Genomic DNA, 18,349 nt, shown 5'->3' on the forward strand with positions numbered 1-18,349 from the left:
CCTATGTGCGAACTCAGATGAAAACTTGCCAAATGAAAGATAATAAGCAGTAGTTAAAGAGTTAATAGTTTTATGAGAGTACAGGACTTCACACAGGCAGTGAATTTTGTGTTTCAGGGTATTAGAGTTTGACATTACTTTAGACTACTGATAAGATTATTATTAGCGTCAAGTTTTTAGAGCCGATCTTCAAAGTGATGTTTACCTGAGAGAACACACATACAGTTTAACTCTAGCACTTAGAATAGTGTGCCCAGCATACAGCACCTGCTCAGTAAATATCTGGTTAATAAATGAACACAGAAAATAGCCAGACCACACAGTACTTTTGTCTGCATACTGTATTCATTTCCAGGGCTACAGGTGACCAAAGACAGCAGCCTGTCCTGTCACAGTTCTGGAGGATAGAGTTCAGAAGTTAGTGTTGCTGCAGGGAAGACTCTTTCCTGGCCTTCTGCCAACCTCTGGTAGCTGCCCGCAATTGTTAGTGTTCCTTGGCTCTAGTTCTGTAGCTACTTCTCTGCCTCCTGTGTCACATGTCATGTGTCTCCTCCCTGATAAGGCTGCCAGCCGTTGGGTTTCAGTTTTGTTGTTATGCACATGCTCTCTTCTGAGCTTAATGGTTATTTCAGTCTCTGCTCCCCAGTAAGGCCACATACACTGGTTCTGGGTGGACATGAGGGGACCCTCTTCAACCTAATATATTTGGTTTTTTTTTCCTATATAGTCATTCCAAGACTAGTTCATGTAAGAGAGTGGTTTAGTAACCCAGTAACAACAAAACAAATGAGTGTTAAGGCTCCCAAGCTAATTGTTTAGTGTGATACCTTCAGACATTACAATTGTTACTTAATTCCCCTCGTGACATCATTTAATCATGCCTTCTTTTCTTGACCCTTCTTTCCTTGTCCCTCTACAAAAATGACGTAGGTTTCTGTCTGCACTTTGCTATGAAGTGATTCTTCCTTGTTTAATCTGCCAAGGTGTTGTGTTCTCAGATGGAGCTTGGCATGTTGTGCACATTCAGACCTTTGGCTTCATCTGCAGAGCTCTGCTTGGTGTTACACAGCACACAAAGGTAAACGAGTACAGTGTGCAGAGCTGGCCTCCTGTGAGGACACGAGACTGCACAGATGTTTGCACTCTAGATAGTGCATGACATTTAGACAGCCAAATAAAAGCATTAGCTGAGCTGAAAGCCACGAAGTCTCAGTGGACTAGAAGACTTGAGAGGGGAGAAAAAGTGGGTTGAGTTTTCAACATGCTTTAGAATGCCCTTTCTGATTCCCTTTCTCCAGCTGGGATCTGGTTGGTTTTAGTTTGAAGCTTCATATTATTGTATTTTGGAAACATCTTTCCTACTTCACCTTGTGGAGCATTAACCTTGTTAGGATACTTTATGGACATTATTTGCGTGTTGTACAGGGATTGTCTTACTTAAGTCTTGCCATTACAGCACGAGGCAGGTTTTACTACTATTTTCTGTATCATTATCACTTCATTTAACAGACCAGGAACCTGAGCTTAGCAAGGTTTTGTAACTTCTCACCCAGGGTGAGCAAAGAACCCAGTCTGTTCTGGCTCCAAACCAGTGTTTCCCCTTTTCATTTAATTATATCACATTTGTGTCTGTCTTGCATTTAGAAACATACCTTAAAATGGTAGAAGGCCCATGCACCATAGTTCTAAAACTCCACAGCATGAGCCTAGCTCAGGCTTCTGGGAGGAACCCCACAGAGACACTGCTGGCCTTTCATCTCACTGCCACTCTGTCAGCCTCTGTCTACAGTATAGGCTCAGTAGGTCTCTTCCTTTTAGTGAAAGCATTCCTCCGTGTTATCACTGTGGTCCTCGTGAATATGGATCTCCCTGTCGGGTGGCTGTATCGGCTCACCTTCTTGTTGGTGGGGTGTGGGTAGGGGGTGCTGTGTTTGTTTCACTGCATCTGCTGCCTGTAAATCCCTGGAACATGAATAACATTTCTTCTTCCCAGTGCACTTTTACCTGCTTCCTTGCCTTTCTTTGCTTCTGTCTTAATGTCTTTGCTGCGATTTTCATGTCTTTGAGAAAAGCCAGTATTATAGATATGTTTGATGTTTGGGTCTTTTTTTTTTCCCTTCAGCTAAATTTTATTTTAAGACATTTTTTGGTCATGTCTTTCTTCCTATGTTTTGACACCTCAGCGCTTACCAGGAGACCTTTAGAACAAGTGAAGCCTCTATATTTGACTGTTCCCTTAACAATAAAAGATATTTAAAAACCAAATATGTACAGGTTACTATTTGTATTGCTTCAAAACTCTGGAACATACTGTGGTTATTCTTCATGTTTTCTTTTGGGTATATTGTATTACTGAGGATGAAACTTAGGGCCTCTCATAGACGAGAAAAATGTTATCTCACTGGGCCATACTCCCCAGTCCACTCTCCTATTTTAAAAAACTGCAGAAGGTCACACCTCAAAACATAGTTAAAATACTTAACATATATACACATAAATGTCAAGCCCATGTATATTCTAGACATAACCACATGGCTTTTACTCCACTTTTCCTTTTAACTTAATGGTTAAAGTTATGTTTTATATATATTTATTGGAATTGATTTAGATTAAATTGTATTACCAGTATGTGATAAATGACTCCATATGAATGTGTGTCTATGGATAATGATTTATACTTAAACATAGGTAAATACAAATTGTTGCAAATTTTAATCATCTTTCTGGTTAAATACTGGTGATGAAAATAGTCATAATTTAGCTCCCTTTTCCCAGAAATACTACCAAATTTACAGCAGAGTTTTTAAAAAGGCAAACCTGTAAGGAATAAGAAAATGAAGAAATACTGTCTGCCACAGTTTGGACCATAGAGTTCAGAGAGTGCAGACAGGTAGGCAGAGTAAACAAAGCAAATCTGAGGAATCTAAGTCCTGTGCTGGCAGTAAGAAGCGGGAGAAGCCACATGGTTTATGTCTTTAATGTCTAGAGGACTTGGTAATTACCACCTGCAGGTACCTCAGGACATAAAGGTGAAGCTGAACACTTAAGTGGCCGAAAGTCTGTGGGTGAAGCAGTTGGGATGGAGTCCCCAAGTCTCCTTCCAGCACAGGCCCAGGACTGTAGGTCTCTTACTGGGAGAAGGTGAAGAAGAAGCTGCTGTCCTTGATGTGCAGGGGAGTATAACACCCCAATTTTGGTACAGTTAGCTTTTCCTCAAGAATACCAACAGTTAGATGCCAGTCAGGAGCTGCAGAGAGATTCCCTGGGATATCTGACCAGTGCAAGAAAATAGACACAAAGACCTTGAGTTCTAGGGGCTGCACTGCAACTGCCCTGTTACATCCCCACTCTACAGTGACATCACTGCCCACTGTTGTGAAGCTCCATCTGGGCACACAGCTTTGTTTAATTCATTACTTACAAGTAGAAACAGATAACACAAATATTAGTAGTCATTTGAGGAAAAGGACTTAAATTGGAGACAAATAAAAACAAGTAGAAAAATGCACTTGCGAGAAACAGATCATAGAATAAGGAGAAAACCTAAAAGATTGTTGTTAGTATCTTCAGAGAAATGAAATCGACATTGCACCCACAAAACAGTATAGGAAGCTATAAAAAGGAGCATTCTGTAATAGCAAAGACCTTAAGAATATAAAAAAGTAATGAAAAACTTAATCAAAAATAATAATTGAAAATTTTCAGAAAATAAAATTTAAAGGCACAGATACTAATAGAGAAAAAAGAAAATGAGCTTGATTAGGAGATCCCACACTGTAATAACCAAGCTCCTGAGAGACAATGGAATCATGGCAGGGGAGGAAGAGGAAATCGACATAGGAATCCAGAATTATTAAAGACAACTTTGCAGAGATGAGAGTTGTATGAGTTTGTAAGATTGAAAGTGCCCAAGTCTGTGAATGAAAATAGATCCAAAACAAGTAAAGAAATGGACAACTTCCAAACAGAGTGCTCCCACCAGCTCCAGAGAAGAAAAGATCTAGAAACGAAGAGTTCCAGTGGCAGCACAGGAGGCCAGAAAATGGTAAAGCACTGCCCTTTGAGCAAGAATACTTTTAATTTAGAATTCTCAAGCAGGGTCCCCAGTCATTTGAAAGAGTAAGTCACCAGATATTTCAGATTCCCAAACTTTTGCACTTCTGTGGTGCCCATTCACAGTAGCTATTGGAGAATGCAGTCCATAAACCAAGACCCAGGAATCGGGAACACAAGCTCAGAGCAAAGCTAAGGAAGCCCTAAGATCAGAGGCAGTAGCCTTGACCACTAGGCCTGCCTCAGTAGTGCATGTCTTTAATCCTGGCACTTGGGAGGCAGTGGCTGCAGGTAGCTAGATCTCTGTGAATTCAAGGCCAACCTTGTCTATGTAGTGAGTTCCAGGCTAGCTAAGGCTACACAGTGAGACCCTGTCTCAAACAAACAAACAATCAAAAGATGCAAAGAAAAGAAACTGGATATTCTGTGAATTCTACAGAGTGCTTCAGATTGGTATTGAATTTCCTACAAGAATATAGAAAGTGAAGCAAATTAAGAAGCAGTAATTCATTCTAAGGAAAGAAAATCTCGAGACAGAGGAAAAATAATTCCTTGAAGAGTGCACTACTCAGCCATGTTAGTTCTACAAACCTCAGACATTCCCTGATCTAAATCTGATACCATGGAAGGGAAAGGAAGGGAGGGAAAGGCTGTGAGCAGAGTAGATGGGGCATGGAAGGAAGGAAACACTTTCTTTGTGTGTCTTTTTATATTAACTAGATCTTTCTTTAAACCATGGGAATTATTTCCCTAGCCCTACCCTCTGCTAGTACATGCATGCATGCATCCATACATCCATCCATCCATACATACATACATACAGTTTTTGATTAGGATCATTTTGCTATTTATCATAGACTTTCAGCAAGTGATTTTCATGAAAATATGTTTTCTTCTCCTCTTTTTCTTCTTCAGAAATTAAAACACAGAGCACGAGGTTGTTCACCTGACATCAGACAAATAGACCTTGATGTGAACCGCACATTTAGGAACCATATTATGTTTAGAGACAGATATGGCGTTAAGTAAGTAAAGTTTAATATTATAAAATATGAATAGCATATGCAAATGGTTTTATTGAAGTTTTAAGATGAACTGTACTTTTAGGATGTCTTGTTTGTACTATAATCTTTATTTCGACCTAAAAGTTTTTACAGATCATTTATTTCCATGTTGAGTGACACTGGAGTCTGACTTAATTTACCATTTCAAAACATTGGCATAGTAAATGCTGTAAAGTTGGTAAGGAATTATTTTATGACTTTAAAATTCTTAAAAATATTTTGTAGGTACTAGGGAGGCTGAGGTAGGAGGATTGCAAGTTTGAGGTCATTTATACATGTGAGAGCATGTATTTATTTGAAAACTGTTGGTAATAAGTTTATCTCTCGAACTTTGACCTCATGAATAAATGGAACTTGAAAGAAGAAAATGAACTAAATGAGAAGTTAATGTATGGAGTACAACAGAGCATTTGTTCTTACTGCGGTGGCCATCACTGTGTCAGAGTAGTAATGAAAAGACACTATTGTACCGGCCTATGTGTCGTTTAGAATCCAATCAGCAGTGCAGAAACTGTAGGCTACGATCTGTGTTAAGATCTGCTTGACCAGGAAGGGCAGGCTGGAAAGTTCAGTCTGTGTGGATTGCCTTGGATAATTTTCCTGACTCAAATTTAACAAACAACGGATTTAATCACATCTGTAAAACTCTTGAGCGCAGCACCTAAGTCAGTACTTAAATAGTAAGGAGATTGCAGCCTAATTAGTATAGCTGACCATTGCAGCTTGTCTTTGTGAACTTGGTGCTCACACACATCCCTTTAAACCATTCTGATTCCATGTGAGGCCACAACAAAATCATACATCTGTCTAATATGATGCAACTATTTTGTTTACAGCTGAAAACACATTAACTCTTTGTCCACAAGTGGATTTCAAGTCCTTTGCTGGTAGTCATGCTTAAATAGTATATAGTATAACTGTGTAATAGTATAACTGTAGTATAGAGTTACCTATTAGTACTTCTAATATAAGATAGTGAGAGAAAGAAAATACTAATATATAGGCATTCACACCAAAATATAAGGGAAAAGTGCTAGTAGTTACTACAGTTATCCCTGTGACTGGCCATGTGTCATGGTGTTTATAAATACATTTTTCCATTGCCTATCCCTCAGCAAGTACCTCAGCTGTGTTATAGGACTTAGGGCTTCAATCCTGAAAAAATCTGAACCATTTTCAGTCTCTCTAAATAATGTTGCTGTAGTTTTCCATTGTTTTCTTTACACATATACTCTTTGTATGTACTTAGTACGTACATGCTAAGAAATTCCCCAAATAGTCTCCTTTATTCCAGGTGTAATTTCTTTGTGTTCTTTAGGCAGAAGCATCAACCCCTCTCATAGGGATCAAGTCATCCTGACTAATGTAGTCACCTCTTTTGCCTTTTGAACCCAAAAATGACAGAGGAAGCCCAAAGCAGTTGTGTGGCAGTTTCACTTCCAACTTGATGGACTTATTGTTGTGTCTTCCTCTAGGCTCATTCCTCTTTTCTGTTTTGTTCTGCTTTGGGATTTTGAGGGTCTCACTATATAGCCCAGGATGGATGGCTTAGAACTTGTGATCCTCCTGCCTTAGCCCCTGGGTGCTGGTATTACAGATGTTCACCACCAGGTCAGTTCTGTTAGAAGTAAGATTAAGTCAGCAAAGATCGAAGTGGCACAAACTTCAGCAGTGAGTTGTCAGGAATGTAATGGGCACAGCTCCCTCCCTTCACTCTGATGGGTAATCTAGTCTGAGGATGGCACTGTTCCACTTCCTGGGGGAGGTCTTCTGGACTCCCACTTCTTGCACTTAGCTGCTGCTCTAAGAGTCTTCAAGAGGCCGTCCATTTGTTATTCCACTAGTAAGATAGTTGAATGAAAGAAGGAAATGAACTTAAGAAGCTCAGAGAAGCCTTGGTACTTCCCATATGAAGTCTTTCTATCTGAATGTATGATAATGTAGTCTCAAATTTAAACTATTATGTTATATTGAGAATTCTGGTTCAATTTGAGCCTGGTATGCTTTTTTTAAAAAAAAACTACAATAGTAATTTTATTTGAATTCTTTTTGCTTTTAGTCAGCCTGTTTTTTTTTAAAGTTTGTATTTTTAAAAATTAAATTCTTTTAAAAACTAAATTATGTTTAATATAAATTTTCAATTCTCTAGGCAACAATCCTTGTTCCATGTTCTTGCTGCATATTCTATCTATAATACGGTAAGTTGGGGCCTGCTTACCTAGTTCTTTGAATTATATTCTGAAGAACCAAAGATTCTTGTTGGCAGTCTACGTAACGTGGCACATGTAGGCCGTTTCTTCATGTCAGATGGTCTCCGTAGTCCCCATTAGCTCCCATGTGGACCCAAGGTCTGATTGGGAAGTAAGAAAACCTAGATATGACTACAGGATGCCTGTGAGACTCACTTTTCCTCCCTCCATATTGTTTTCGTTTTGTTGTATTTTTGTGGTCTTTGGTTTTCTTTTTAAGCATTTAAGATTAGGCATGGCAGGGTAGGAGAGGGAGCTGTGGCCTGCTGCCTCTTCCTTACTCCTAGAAGGTACTGTTGTGATATCCTAACTTATCACCTGTGGGAGGTCTGTGAGGAGTAGACTAAAACTAAACCTTATGTCTGCAGAAACACAGAGGTAACAAGACAGGAAACTGAGATTTTGGGAACAGTTTGCCAGCTTCTGAGAACTATATATTAAATAAAATTAATATTCACACTGTTAGAGACTGTATTGCAGTATTACATGTAAAAGGTTTTTTTTTTAAGTGTATCTTGAGGCTTTCCCCACACCTGTTTACTCTTGAGCACAGCTGAGTTCTTGTATAGCATGTGTCCTGATGCTGTAGCTATTACATCAGTTATCTCTAGAATTGCCCAGTGATATATCTAGGCATTTTTTGGTATTTTACAGATTAACCTTTCTCATATATGTGTTCATGGAATTTGATTTTAAAGCCCCCAGTCTGTGTTTTCATTGCTCCTTAGGAAGTCGGGTACTGTCAAGGGATGAGCCAGATAACAGCCCTACTCCTCATGTACATGAACGAGGAAGACGCCTTCTGGGCCCTGGTCAAACTCTTCTCAGGCCCCAAACATGCTATGCATGGTAAGAAAACCTCATATATAAGGATAAACAAGCAGGGAGAAAGCAAACGGAAGCAAAACCAATGATACCTGGTGAATCAAGTACAGCAGATGTCAGTCCCAGACCTTCTTCCCCGCTACATTTCATTCCATCTTATGGAAAAGGCTAATAACAAATTTTGACCTCTTGATTATTTAGTATTTTACAAAATGCATAATACTTTGATTTGTTTTCAAATTAACAGATTGAGTTTAATGGCCTTTTTCTTACATTTGCCAAGAAAATACACTAAACTTTATTTCATTGTTTGTATTTTGCAACTTATCTTAGGAGTGAAAGTAGTATTTGTTCCCAGAATGCAGGATTATGTGTTGTTTTGTTCCTAGTGCCATCTATGCCATCTAATAGCAGCTTTAAGGCGAGTCGAATAGCTGAGGTCATCACTCAGTATTAGAGCACCTGTGTTGCATGTGCAAGGCCCTGACGCCAATGTACTAGTTACACAAAGACAGTGTTAGGTGAACCACTTAGGTTCACTTTATGAGTATGTATGCTTGTAGAGTGGGTGACCCTAGCACAGAGAACGCTCATTTAAATATTTCAAGATTAGGATTCTCCATAGTCTTATATAGTAAATCTGACAGGCTCTTTTTAAAGAAGGGTGGGCTTGTGCATGTGCTTTTGTCTTGCTCCCTATGTTCCTCACTAGTTATTTAACAGGTATCTGCATGATAACTGATTTTGGGTACTTTGAGTGCCTTAAATGGACTCCAGAAGCAAGACATACTGTTGTATCAAGTTACCATCTAGTAACCTGTTTCACTTAAAAAGACATCTTGACAGAAAGAACTCGTCATCATTGGTCTTTATCTGGGCTCCTTGTGTGATGGTGTTGCCACGCCATCCTGGAATATCGTGGAACGTTTCCTACTTTGGTGATAGGTTAATTGTGTGATGATGTTTTACTCTGCTTTTAGAAAATGGTATTTTCTTTTAAACCTCTTGTGCTGACTTAGCTTCAGCTATCACCATCTAATCTTTAAACAGTCTTAATTTTACAGCCCTATTATTTGTTCTTACAGTGTAGTTTAGGCCATTTTTTATGGGTAACTTTATACTTGAGGGATTATTTGTCTCTAGATCTGGGCAGTTTTGTGACTGATGGTTACCTTTGATCTTTATATTTTTTATGTAAAAATTGTAAGTATAACTAATTAACCCAGAACTAGGCAGAGACCAATTTAAAATACTGAGGCCAGGATGTCACTGAAAAGTGAATATATGTTAGACATTCATAGCATGTCTAAGCTGGTTCTTACTGAAGTGCATTGACTTTTAAAAAAACAAATCAGATTTTCTTGAAATTTTCCTATCTCCCATTCCTATCTAATTGACCATGAAAGTAAAATCATTTTACTATTAAAAAAACTATTACTGAGGGACAAAATCTTTGTAAATTTTACACACATCTTCAAAACTGAGCCTAAGTTGTAAGTGTAGTGTTTCGTTGCTCTTTTCTTGGTTCTTGAAGCTCACTGGGTCCCCATTGCTTCGGCTTTACTTCCAATGGAAATCACAAATGGGAATTTTGTATAGTTTTATTAACCAGTATCAGGTGATATTTACAAAACTGTATGTGCATTTTCTTAAGGGGTTGTGTTAGAAAATGTACTAATTCAGTGTATTAGGATCTCTCATTATACTTGCTATTATGTTTAGAAAACCATTGCTTTTTAAATTACTTATTATATGGAGAATTTAATGCACTCTCACATAAACAAATATGTGAGACTATACTAAAGCAAAGTAGGTTTCATTAAATCTAAAAGAAAGCTTACTGTTTATAAACTATTGTCAATAATGAATATCCAAGGAGAGTGTGTCCGACATACCTTTTCCTGGGTTCTTAGGAAACCAAAAGATGTCATTTAAATCTCCCAGATGTGCTTCGAAACTAGGTTTGAAAATACTAATTGCAGAAATAAAGTCTATTGAGTATATGTTCTTGAAATGATTGAATAAATACCTGAAAAGGAACTTCTGAATAAAAATAGTTGTAAATTTAGTGAGCTAAATATGCAAGTTAGTATTAATTTACCATCTACAATCAATTACTTTCTAGAAATCCTACAGATTACAATGTAGGTAATTATGTATAGGTTTTGGTATAACTTTAAGTGCCTGCATGTTTTAGCTGATGTTAAATATAGCTTATGAGAAGAATTTAAAGTGATTTTTAAGAAATGTAGACATACATCAGTGAAATTGTTAGTGTGTTCTTGGCAAACATAGTAAGATGTGAAAGGCAGTAGTGGTAGAGCAGAGTGGTGGTCAGGACTGAAGAGCTTGTAAAGCCACAGCCAGCAGAGAGGAGGCTGTTTGATAAATAAATTCAGTTTCCATTGTCTTTTGGTATTAAACTTTTCCTGCTAATTTAGAAATATGTTTTCCTCTTTATCAGTTCTACAAAGTAAAGGCAGTAGTTAGCACACAAGTACTAGCTAAAAGTTTTACTCTCCAGAGCTTACATGACATTATTTCCATGATGAAGAAGAAAACACCCTGATAACTAAGGATGCTGGCTTTGTTTTATCAGCTCAAATACAGTATGTTACATTTTTAAGTTGGGGTTTTGTTGGTATTGTCTCTGAAGTTCTGTTTTTATGTTTGTGTTCTAGGTTTTTTTGTCCAAGGTTTTCCTAAACTATTGAGATTTCAAGAACATCATGAAAAAATTCTGAATAAATTTCTGTCCAAACTTAAGCAACATTTGGTAGGTAGATGTGTCACTGACTTATAGCCTCCTACACTGAGAGTGAAGCTGCAGTAATTAATTAAATTCAGTGTGGGTTCCCTGTTTCTGGTTACCTCACTGTGGAGTCATGATCCTCAATTGTTTAAAGAACATTGGATTTGTAAAATTTAGTATTAATTGACTACCATAGTCCTAATTCGTAGGTTCAGATTACTTCTATGAAGCTGATAAATACTACTAACAAAAACTTTAAAATGTGTGATTTCTCCATTATGTTTTAGGTTTTAAATTGTACAAAAAGCATTGTAAGAAGCATAAAAACTACTTCCTTGTGAACACATGCATGCTTTACTATAAAATATAATGGTGCAATGAAGCAGTTCACTGCAAAATGTACTAATGATTGTGTTATAGTCCTATCATGGTGACACAATTCCTATGATAATTCTTATTAGTTAAATTTGGGGATTAAAAATAGGAATGGAAAAACAAAGTGTGAAAAGGTATGAAACTATGTGCTCACCTTTGACAGCCTCCTTACTATTGCTTTTTTGTTTGTTACAACTCAGAAATTATGAGATCTTTGTTTTTTAGGATTCTCAAGAAATCTACACAAATTTTTATACAATGAAATGGTTTTTTCAGTGTTTTCTTGATCGAGTAAGTACTTTTTTTAAACCTCCTTATGAAAGTGCACAATCAAGGTAAGGGAAGCACTAACGGTATCTTGCTCTGCTTTGTTCTTTGCCACAGACTCCTTTTACGCTGAACCTCAGGATATGGGACATCTACATCTTTGAAGGAGAGCGAATTCTTACTGCTATGTCTTACACAATCTTGAAGTTACACAGAAGTAAGGAAACGTTTGGCTGCAGAGACTTTACAAAAATCAAGGATTATTTTAACTCCTGCTAGCTTGGGCTCCCTTCTACCTCATGTTTTTTTAATTTCTCTTGACGATCATCAGGGGATTCTGATTCTCGAGACTAGATACACATTACATCAGAAGGTCTTGGATCCTTTCTCTGTGTCAGTTTCATTTTCACACTTGAATAGTAGGATGCAGTTTTGGTGTCACTAATATATTCTTCTTGTATTGGTTTCCCCTGGGACCCTTGCTCTTCTAGTTGGTCTAAGTCTTAGGCTTGTAATAAGGCAGAGAGAGCAAAGAAACAAGGCCTCCTAGGTGAGTGGGCCCAGAAAAAATATGTCTGTTACTTTCTCTAAGAGAAAGTACATCCAGTTTCAAGCCCTGGATGAGACTTGACTGTCATGGCCTCTGGGGCAGCAAGCTTTCCTTCCTTCCTTCCTTTTTTCCTTTTTTCCTTCCTTCCTTCCTTCTTCCTTCTTCCTTCCTTCCTTCCTTCCTTCCTTCCTTCCTTCCTTCCTTCCTTCCTTCCTTCTTAGTTAATTTTCCCAGTTTCCCCTCCCTTCTCTCCTTCTGCTCCCCCACTTCCCCAACTTCATCTTCTATCCGATCTTCAGAGAGGTTAAGGCCTCCCCTGGGACGTTTCTTAAGACTGGCCCATGGCTTGTGCCACCAACATCCAGTACCCCCCGTGCCTAGGCTGAGCAAGGTATCTATCTCTACATAGATAATGGGCTCCACAAAATCAGTTCATGTATTAGAGTGAGATCCTGGTCCCATTGGCAGTGGCCCCTTATACTGCCCAAGCCACACCATTGTCATCTGTATTCAGGGGACCAATAATGTTTTCAAAACAATGAAAGGGGCTCTGTAGATATGATGTGTTGGGCCTTAAAGGTCAGGAAATGAGATGTTTTTCATTTCAACTTTGAGCCACGTGACTCCTCTTGTACCTCTGTAGAAATGTGGGTCATGGGCAGCCTAGAATCATGTTATCTACATGCATATTTGTGTGTGTCCCACTCTCGTACATCATTCTTGAGTGATTTGTTTGGCATTCTGACTAAGTTATAAACCAACTGAGAGCATGGGGACAGTTTGTGGGTTGTGTCATCTTCACACATCTTCCCGGCCACCTTCAGTACTTTCATTTAGTTTTCTTGGACGCTGACTTGAACACACTGTACACGTCAGTGCCACATTAACCACACTTCACCTGCGGTGGGACCTCGGTATCTGTGCTTTTCCAGGGCAAAGCTGTCAGGAATGCTGTGGTGATGGTCCAGCCACACAGGCTAACACCAAAACAAAGCTTTGGTAGCACACTTCCTTCCCAGAGTCGGGTTGTGTCATTGCTGGACAAAAGCCCTTTCCCTTCACCTCCACTCCTTTTTCTCCTTTCTTTATGTCCTTTCCACTTCCTTTATGTTATAAATAGATCAAAATATACTCAAAAAGTATATCTTTAACAGTAGTTTAATTGTCTCTAAACAGTGAAAAAATAGAAGTGTAATGGTACATTTCTTTATAGCTCTCATCTCCCTTTAAGTTATTTCACTTAGTATGACTTTAGCCTTTGTAAATAAACTTTGAGCATAGCAATTACTTCCCATGCCAGTATATCATTAGACTGTACAAACTGTGAAAAATCCTGCCTGCTGCTCTTTCTTTTCTTGTTTAGGAAGCAAAACTCTTACATCTTCAGTGAGTTTCCTGCGCCACCATATGAAGAAATAAATGTTGAGGAACAGGGTTCAGCGGGAGATGTTGCTCTTGGGCTACAAAGTTTTACTAGATGGCAGGATACAGTTTGGGGATGTACTATTTGGATTAGTATGCACACTCAGTAGTTATGTGTAACAGACTGAAAGTTACCAAGAGAGTAGACTTTAAATGATTGTCTCACAAGAGTAAGTATGCTTGGTGGTGGATCTAATAGTCATAGTGGTGTAGTCATTACACATGGTGAACCTGTATTAACACACCGTGTGTGCCAGAATGTCACTTACAATATGTCACTTGCTAGTTAAAAAAATAAATAAATAACAAAACAAAAAGAGATCTCTCTGGGTATCTTAACAGCTGACCCTAGTCAGAGACCTATTCCTTTCTTGATTTCTTCATGATTGCTTTAAAGCTAGTATTACTGGAGATCGATCACACAGCGGTTTTAAATGGAAAAAAAACAAAAACAATGTAAATGCACATGATTGGACTAAATGAGCAATACTACATGCTGCTCAGTTAACATCACTGCTGCTAATAGTTGAGATGCTTTGCATGCTTTTGAGTAATGCGAGGCAGGTGAACTTAGACAGTCTAACTTGTGTTATGAGTTGAGCCCATACTTGTAGATGAACATAGCACACCTGTCTGAAGGTATGGGTAGTGATGTTTTTTACTGCGTGTCTGTTTCTGATTTCCAGCTGTAGTGTGATTTTTTTTTCTAATAAAGCTAATTCCCTCAGTCGAAATAATAGAAATAAGGTTAGTAATTTTTTTTGAGGGAATTTGCCAGTCTGAGTTAGTGTTCCAGCCAATAAATGAGATAAATAAATGCCTATTTACTCATAGGAGCTCTTGTTGTAGTTTAGTGTTAATGCCCAGATATGGCTACTCATAAACTAGTGAGAAAATATTTGGTCTTGTACATCTCTCTGTCTTTCCTCCTAATCTCAGCCTGCTTTCTCTAATGTCAAACACTATCCTGCTGAGTTTTAGTGTGTTCACAGTGCCAACTGTAAGTTGTGTTCACATCTTTTTAATAGCCTATTTTAAAACTCACTGCACTCAAATAGAGTATATCTTCTTCTCAACCTAATACAACTGTTGATTGGCATTTGCATTTCTCTCATCCTTTCCTAGAACATCTAATGAAATTGTCTATGGAAGAACTGGTAGAATTTCTTCAGGAGACGCTCGCCAAGGACTTTTTCTTCGAGGATGATTTTGTAATCGAGCAACTTCAGGTTTCTATGTCAGAACTAAAGCGGGCAAAATTAGATCTCCCAGAACCTGGTAAGAGATGCCCTGGCATCCTACATCAAATTCTAGCACACAGACTTTTATTGTTAAGATGTAAGCATTACACTTGGTGATAACATAATATCAATTAGTGTTCTACCAGCTGCTAGTGGCTTTTCTTTCTTTACAAAAAAATTGAACATTTCATACATTTATACAATGTATTTTGGTCATATTCATCCTCCATTGTCTCCTTCTAGTTCCCTAAAGTGCCCCCATTCTTACCTCCTTTCCAACTTCATGTTTTTTTAAAATGTCATTAATTATCTCCTTGCAGATGTGTAGGGTCATCCTTTGGGGGTGGGGTGCAACCTATCAGCAGCCATATCCCCAAAGGAGAGTGACTCCTCTCCTCAGTAGCCGTCAACCACCAGCATCTCCTCTGACAAGTGCATCTACATTGGAATTTTGATTACAAAAATTATCTTCTCTGACAAAAGTTATTTATATAAACATAAATATTTAAAAGGCGATTAGATAGCATGGTCATTTATCCAATAGTAACAACAACAACAAAAGTAATAAGGTTTGCCCTTAGAACCTATAACCTTGGTAGTCATGGGCTTTTAACCAAATTTATAGACCCAGACATGAAATCCCTCCTGTGGAGCATGCCTCATATCCAATCAGAAAGTGATTAGTTACTCCTGTAACTGTCAGGACATTATTGGAACAGTGAGCACATTTTGCCAGGCAAGCTAGTATTGTAGTGTGCAGGGTCTATTGCACTGGATGAGACCGTGTTTGTCTTTTCTCCTCCAGTAGGCAGCATAGTATCTTCTGGTACTTTATAAGCTATTTAAAAGGGAGATCATTTTCCTATTAATCAAGGTTGATTTCTCTGTGTTCTGTGTCACAGCAATATGATCTTACCTTCTAGTTATGGTGATCATCCAAGAGGAATGGTAATAGCCTGTGTTGCTGTGGGTGGTTCTAGTGACCACCCAGTAACTCATAGGGAGGGATTTCGTACTTGACACTGGGAGTTTCATTTGATAACCATGTCTTCTGGCTTTTCTTTCTTATTTTAGGAAAACGCATGTAAACATATTGGTTAAATATGACTCTGTTCAAATTGAAATTTAGAAATTTTGATTGACAGATTATAACTGTTTTGAAGAACTATAACAGCAATCACTTTTTACACTAATCATCTTGTTGGGAAAACTGAGTACAGTGGTAGAACAAGTAATGCCCTTTTGTGATGAGGAAACTGATGCTTCCCTGTGAAGCCCAGAACCACCAAACCACCAAACCACCAAAACTGAGCCCAACCATTTCCAACTCTAATTTCGGCTTCCATGTAGAATGTTGTGATGTAGATAATGCACTTATATACTTAGCTCAAAATATTTTATAGTACCTAACAAGTTTTTTTGGGGGGGGGGCAGGAACTTTACTATAGATTTGAAAACTGCAAAGAACGTTTTGGTTTTTTTTTGTTTCTTACTTTGGGAAAACAGATAGGAGAGATGAGATGTGCACAAATTTTAGTGAATGTAAAAGGGACACTTCCAGAAGTAACTGTAAGATCTTTGGGGGCATCAGAAAGGGACGCTTACAGAGGTAGCTGTGAGATCTATGGGGGAATCAGAAAGCTAGTGAAGAGTGAGAGAGAATGAAGAAGGCCTAGGAAGGTGAGACTAGCGACTTTTTTTTTTATAAAGTTTTAACTGCATATTACGTGACAAAAGTATGCTGTTCTGAAGGGTTTTTTTTTTTGCCATTTTCATTTTCCACTGTTATAGCAGGTAGTGTGGTAAGGGGCTAGGAAAGTGGAAAATATGGATGACAAAAGAAAAGTAGATTCAGTTATTCATTTTAACTGGGTTTGGCATTTCCTGATCATGTGCCCTATGTGATGCTCCTGTAAGAAAAGAAACAGACTCACATCCAGGAAGAGTTGTTTCCCTCAGAAGACCAATATGCTATGCTTTGACTTAACAGAAGGCTTTAACCAGCACTTGAGTCCTGGAGTCATTAGAATTGACAAGACAACACCTCCTCACAGTGGTAATTGAGTTGAGCATAGGCCATGGGAAACTGTGGCCTTTGCTAAGTGAGGTCAACCTTCCCTGTTCAGTATAATGATGCCTGTTTTCCACTAATTTTTCCCTGTAGCAGGAAATGCACTTAGAGCAGCAATTACTATACTGTCCCTATCTAACACTTGTTTTAAATTGTCTTGCCTATATCAAAGAAGAGTTTAAGGCACTTTTAAATAAAAGATACATGTAAAGAAAAAAAAAAGCATATACACTGTAGAACTATTTATTTACTTAAAATCCTCACAAATACATGGTGAGGTAAAGTTTGAAACAGATCATGATGCTAACTGTTTAGCACCTAATTAATAACCAGTGTTTATTCAAAATGTTACTATGTCACATATGTGCCTTTTCTCATTTACCCCTATAAAAATAACTGTAGAATTGTGCTCCTAATTTTATAGGAATAGCAGTTTGTAAAATATTTTCAGTAGGAAAATGAGGGGAGTCTGAGAGATAAAAAGGAAAGGGGTGGGTAACTAGAATCAGAGACACTGTAACGATGTTTATTTTCAGAGTGTTTCTGCCCCCATGACTTGACATTGTTTTCCTCTCTAAGTTGCACACTTCTAGTGTACATACTCTAGCCCCCCTCCCATCTTGAGACTCTTTCTCCAAAAGACATCTGGCCACCAGTGCCAAGATATGTTGCAGACTTGACAGCTCACTAAAGCTGTGGTTGTCATTAAGCCATGAGAGGAAAACAGACAGAGGTCAGTCTGTGTTCCCCATTCCCTTGGGAGCAATGCTAGCTTTTCAATTGCTGTTTTGTTTTTTTTTTTAAAAAATGTATATTTATGTATTTTATGTGATATGGTGGAATGGGATGCAATTCAGAAAATAATTTTTGAAAGTTGTTCTCAGTTTCTACCATGTAGGACCTGGGCTCAATCTCAGCCCTGCAGTTTTACGCACTGAGCCAGCTCATTTCCATTGCTATTATAAGATGGATCTATTCTGTAGCTAGCAGCAATCCTCCTGCTTCAGCCTCTCTAATAGTTGAAAAGAACTGCCATGCCCAGCTTGCTTTATTTTTAGTTCTGTTTCTGTAGTCATTGTATTTGGCTCTTAGAAGTTTTCTAAGACTTTAGATGTATGTTCAACAAATAATCCTTCCTTGTTCCCCTTCTTTTTTGTTATTCAAACTAACTTTTCCAAGTTAAGAAAATATTCAGCTGTTTCTAAACTGACTATTGTTAATGTTTTTCTACATTCACCTTATCTGTATTTTTATTTACTTTTGAACAGTTTTGGAAACTTTTTGACTTCTTTCTTTTTTTCATAATTTGAAACTTTCATTTAAATTTTTTTTTCATTTTACATACCAACCACAGTTCCCCCCCCTCCCCCCTTTCCAGACACCCCCATCCAGTACTCAGAGGGAGTAAGGCTTCCCTGGAGTTGGGGTCAACTGGCATATCAAGTGGAGACAGTACCAAGTCCCTCCCCCTGTATCAAGG

At 38.2% G+C, this 18,349-nt stretch overlaps 1 protein-coding gene across 3 annotated transcripts in view; it reads left to right on the top strand.

The window, feature by feature from the left end:
• The window catches only part of Usp6nl (USP6 N-terminal like), a 132,424-nt gene that overhangs the window by 99,934 nt on the left and 14,141 nt on the right, over positions 1-18,349 (top strand). For all 3 annotated transcript variants that reach the window (XM_085699100.2, XM_085699099.2, XM_048461235.3), the window contains exons 8-14: positions 4,969-5,078; positions 7,267-7,315; positions 8,095-8,215; positions 10,873-10,967; positions 11,544-11,609; positions 11,703-11,802; positions 14,683-14,835. In XM_085699100.2, coding sequence (XP_085555226.2) covers positions 4,969-5,078; positions 7,267-7,315; positions 8,095-8,215; positions 10,873-10,967; positions 11,544-11,609; positions 11,703-11,802; positions 14,683-14,835 — 694 coding nt within the window. The remainder of the gene's footprint in view (positions 1-4,968; positions 5,079-7,266; positions 7,316-8,094; positions 8,216-10,872; positions 10,968-11,543; positions 11,610-11,702; positions 11,803-14,682; positions 14,836-18,349) is intronic.

The sequence above is a fragment of the Myodes glareolus genome, chromosome 14 (genome assembly GCF_982192425.1).
Source record: "Myodes glareolus chromosome 14, mMyoGla1.1, whole genome shotgun sequence".
In the NCBI taxonomy this organism is placed as follows: domain Eukaryota; kingdom Metazoa; phylum Chordata; class Mammalia; order Rodentia; family Cricetidae; genus Myodes; species Myodes glareolus.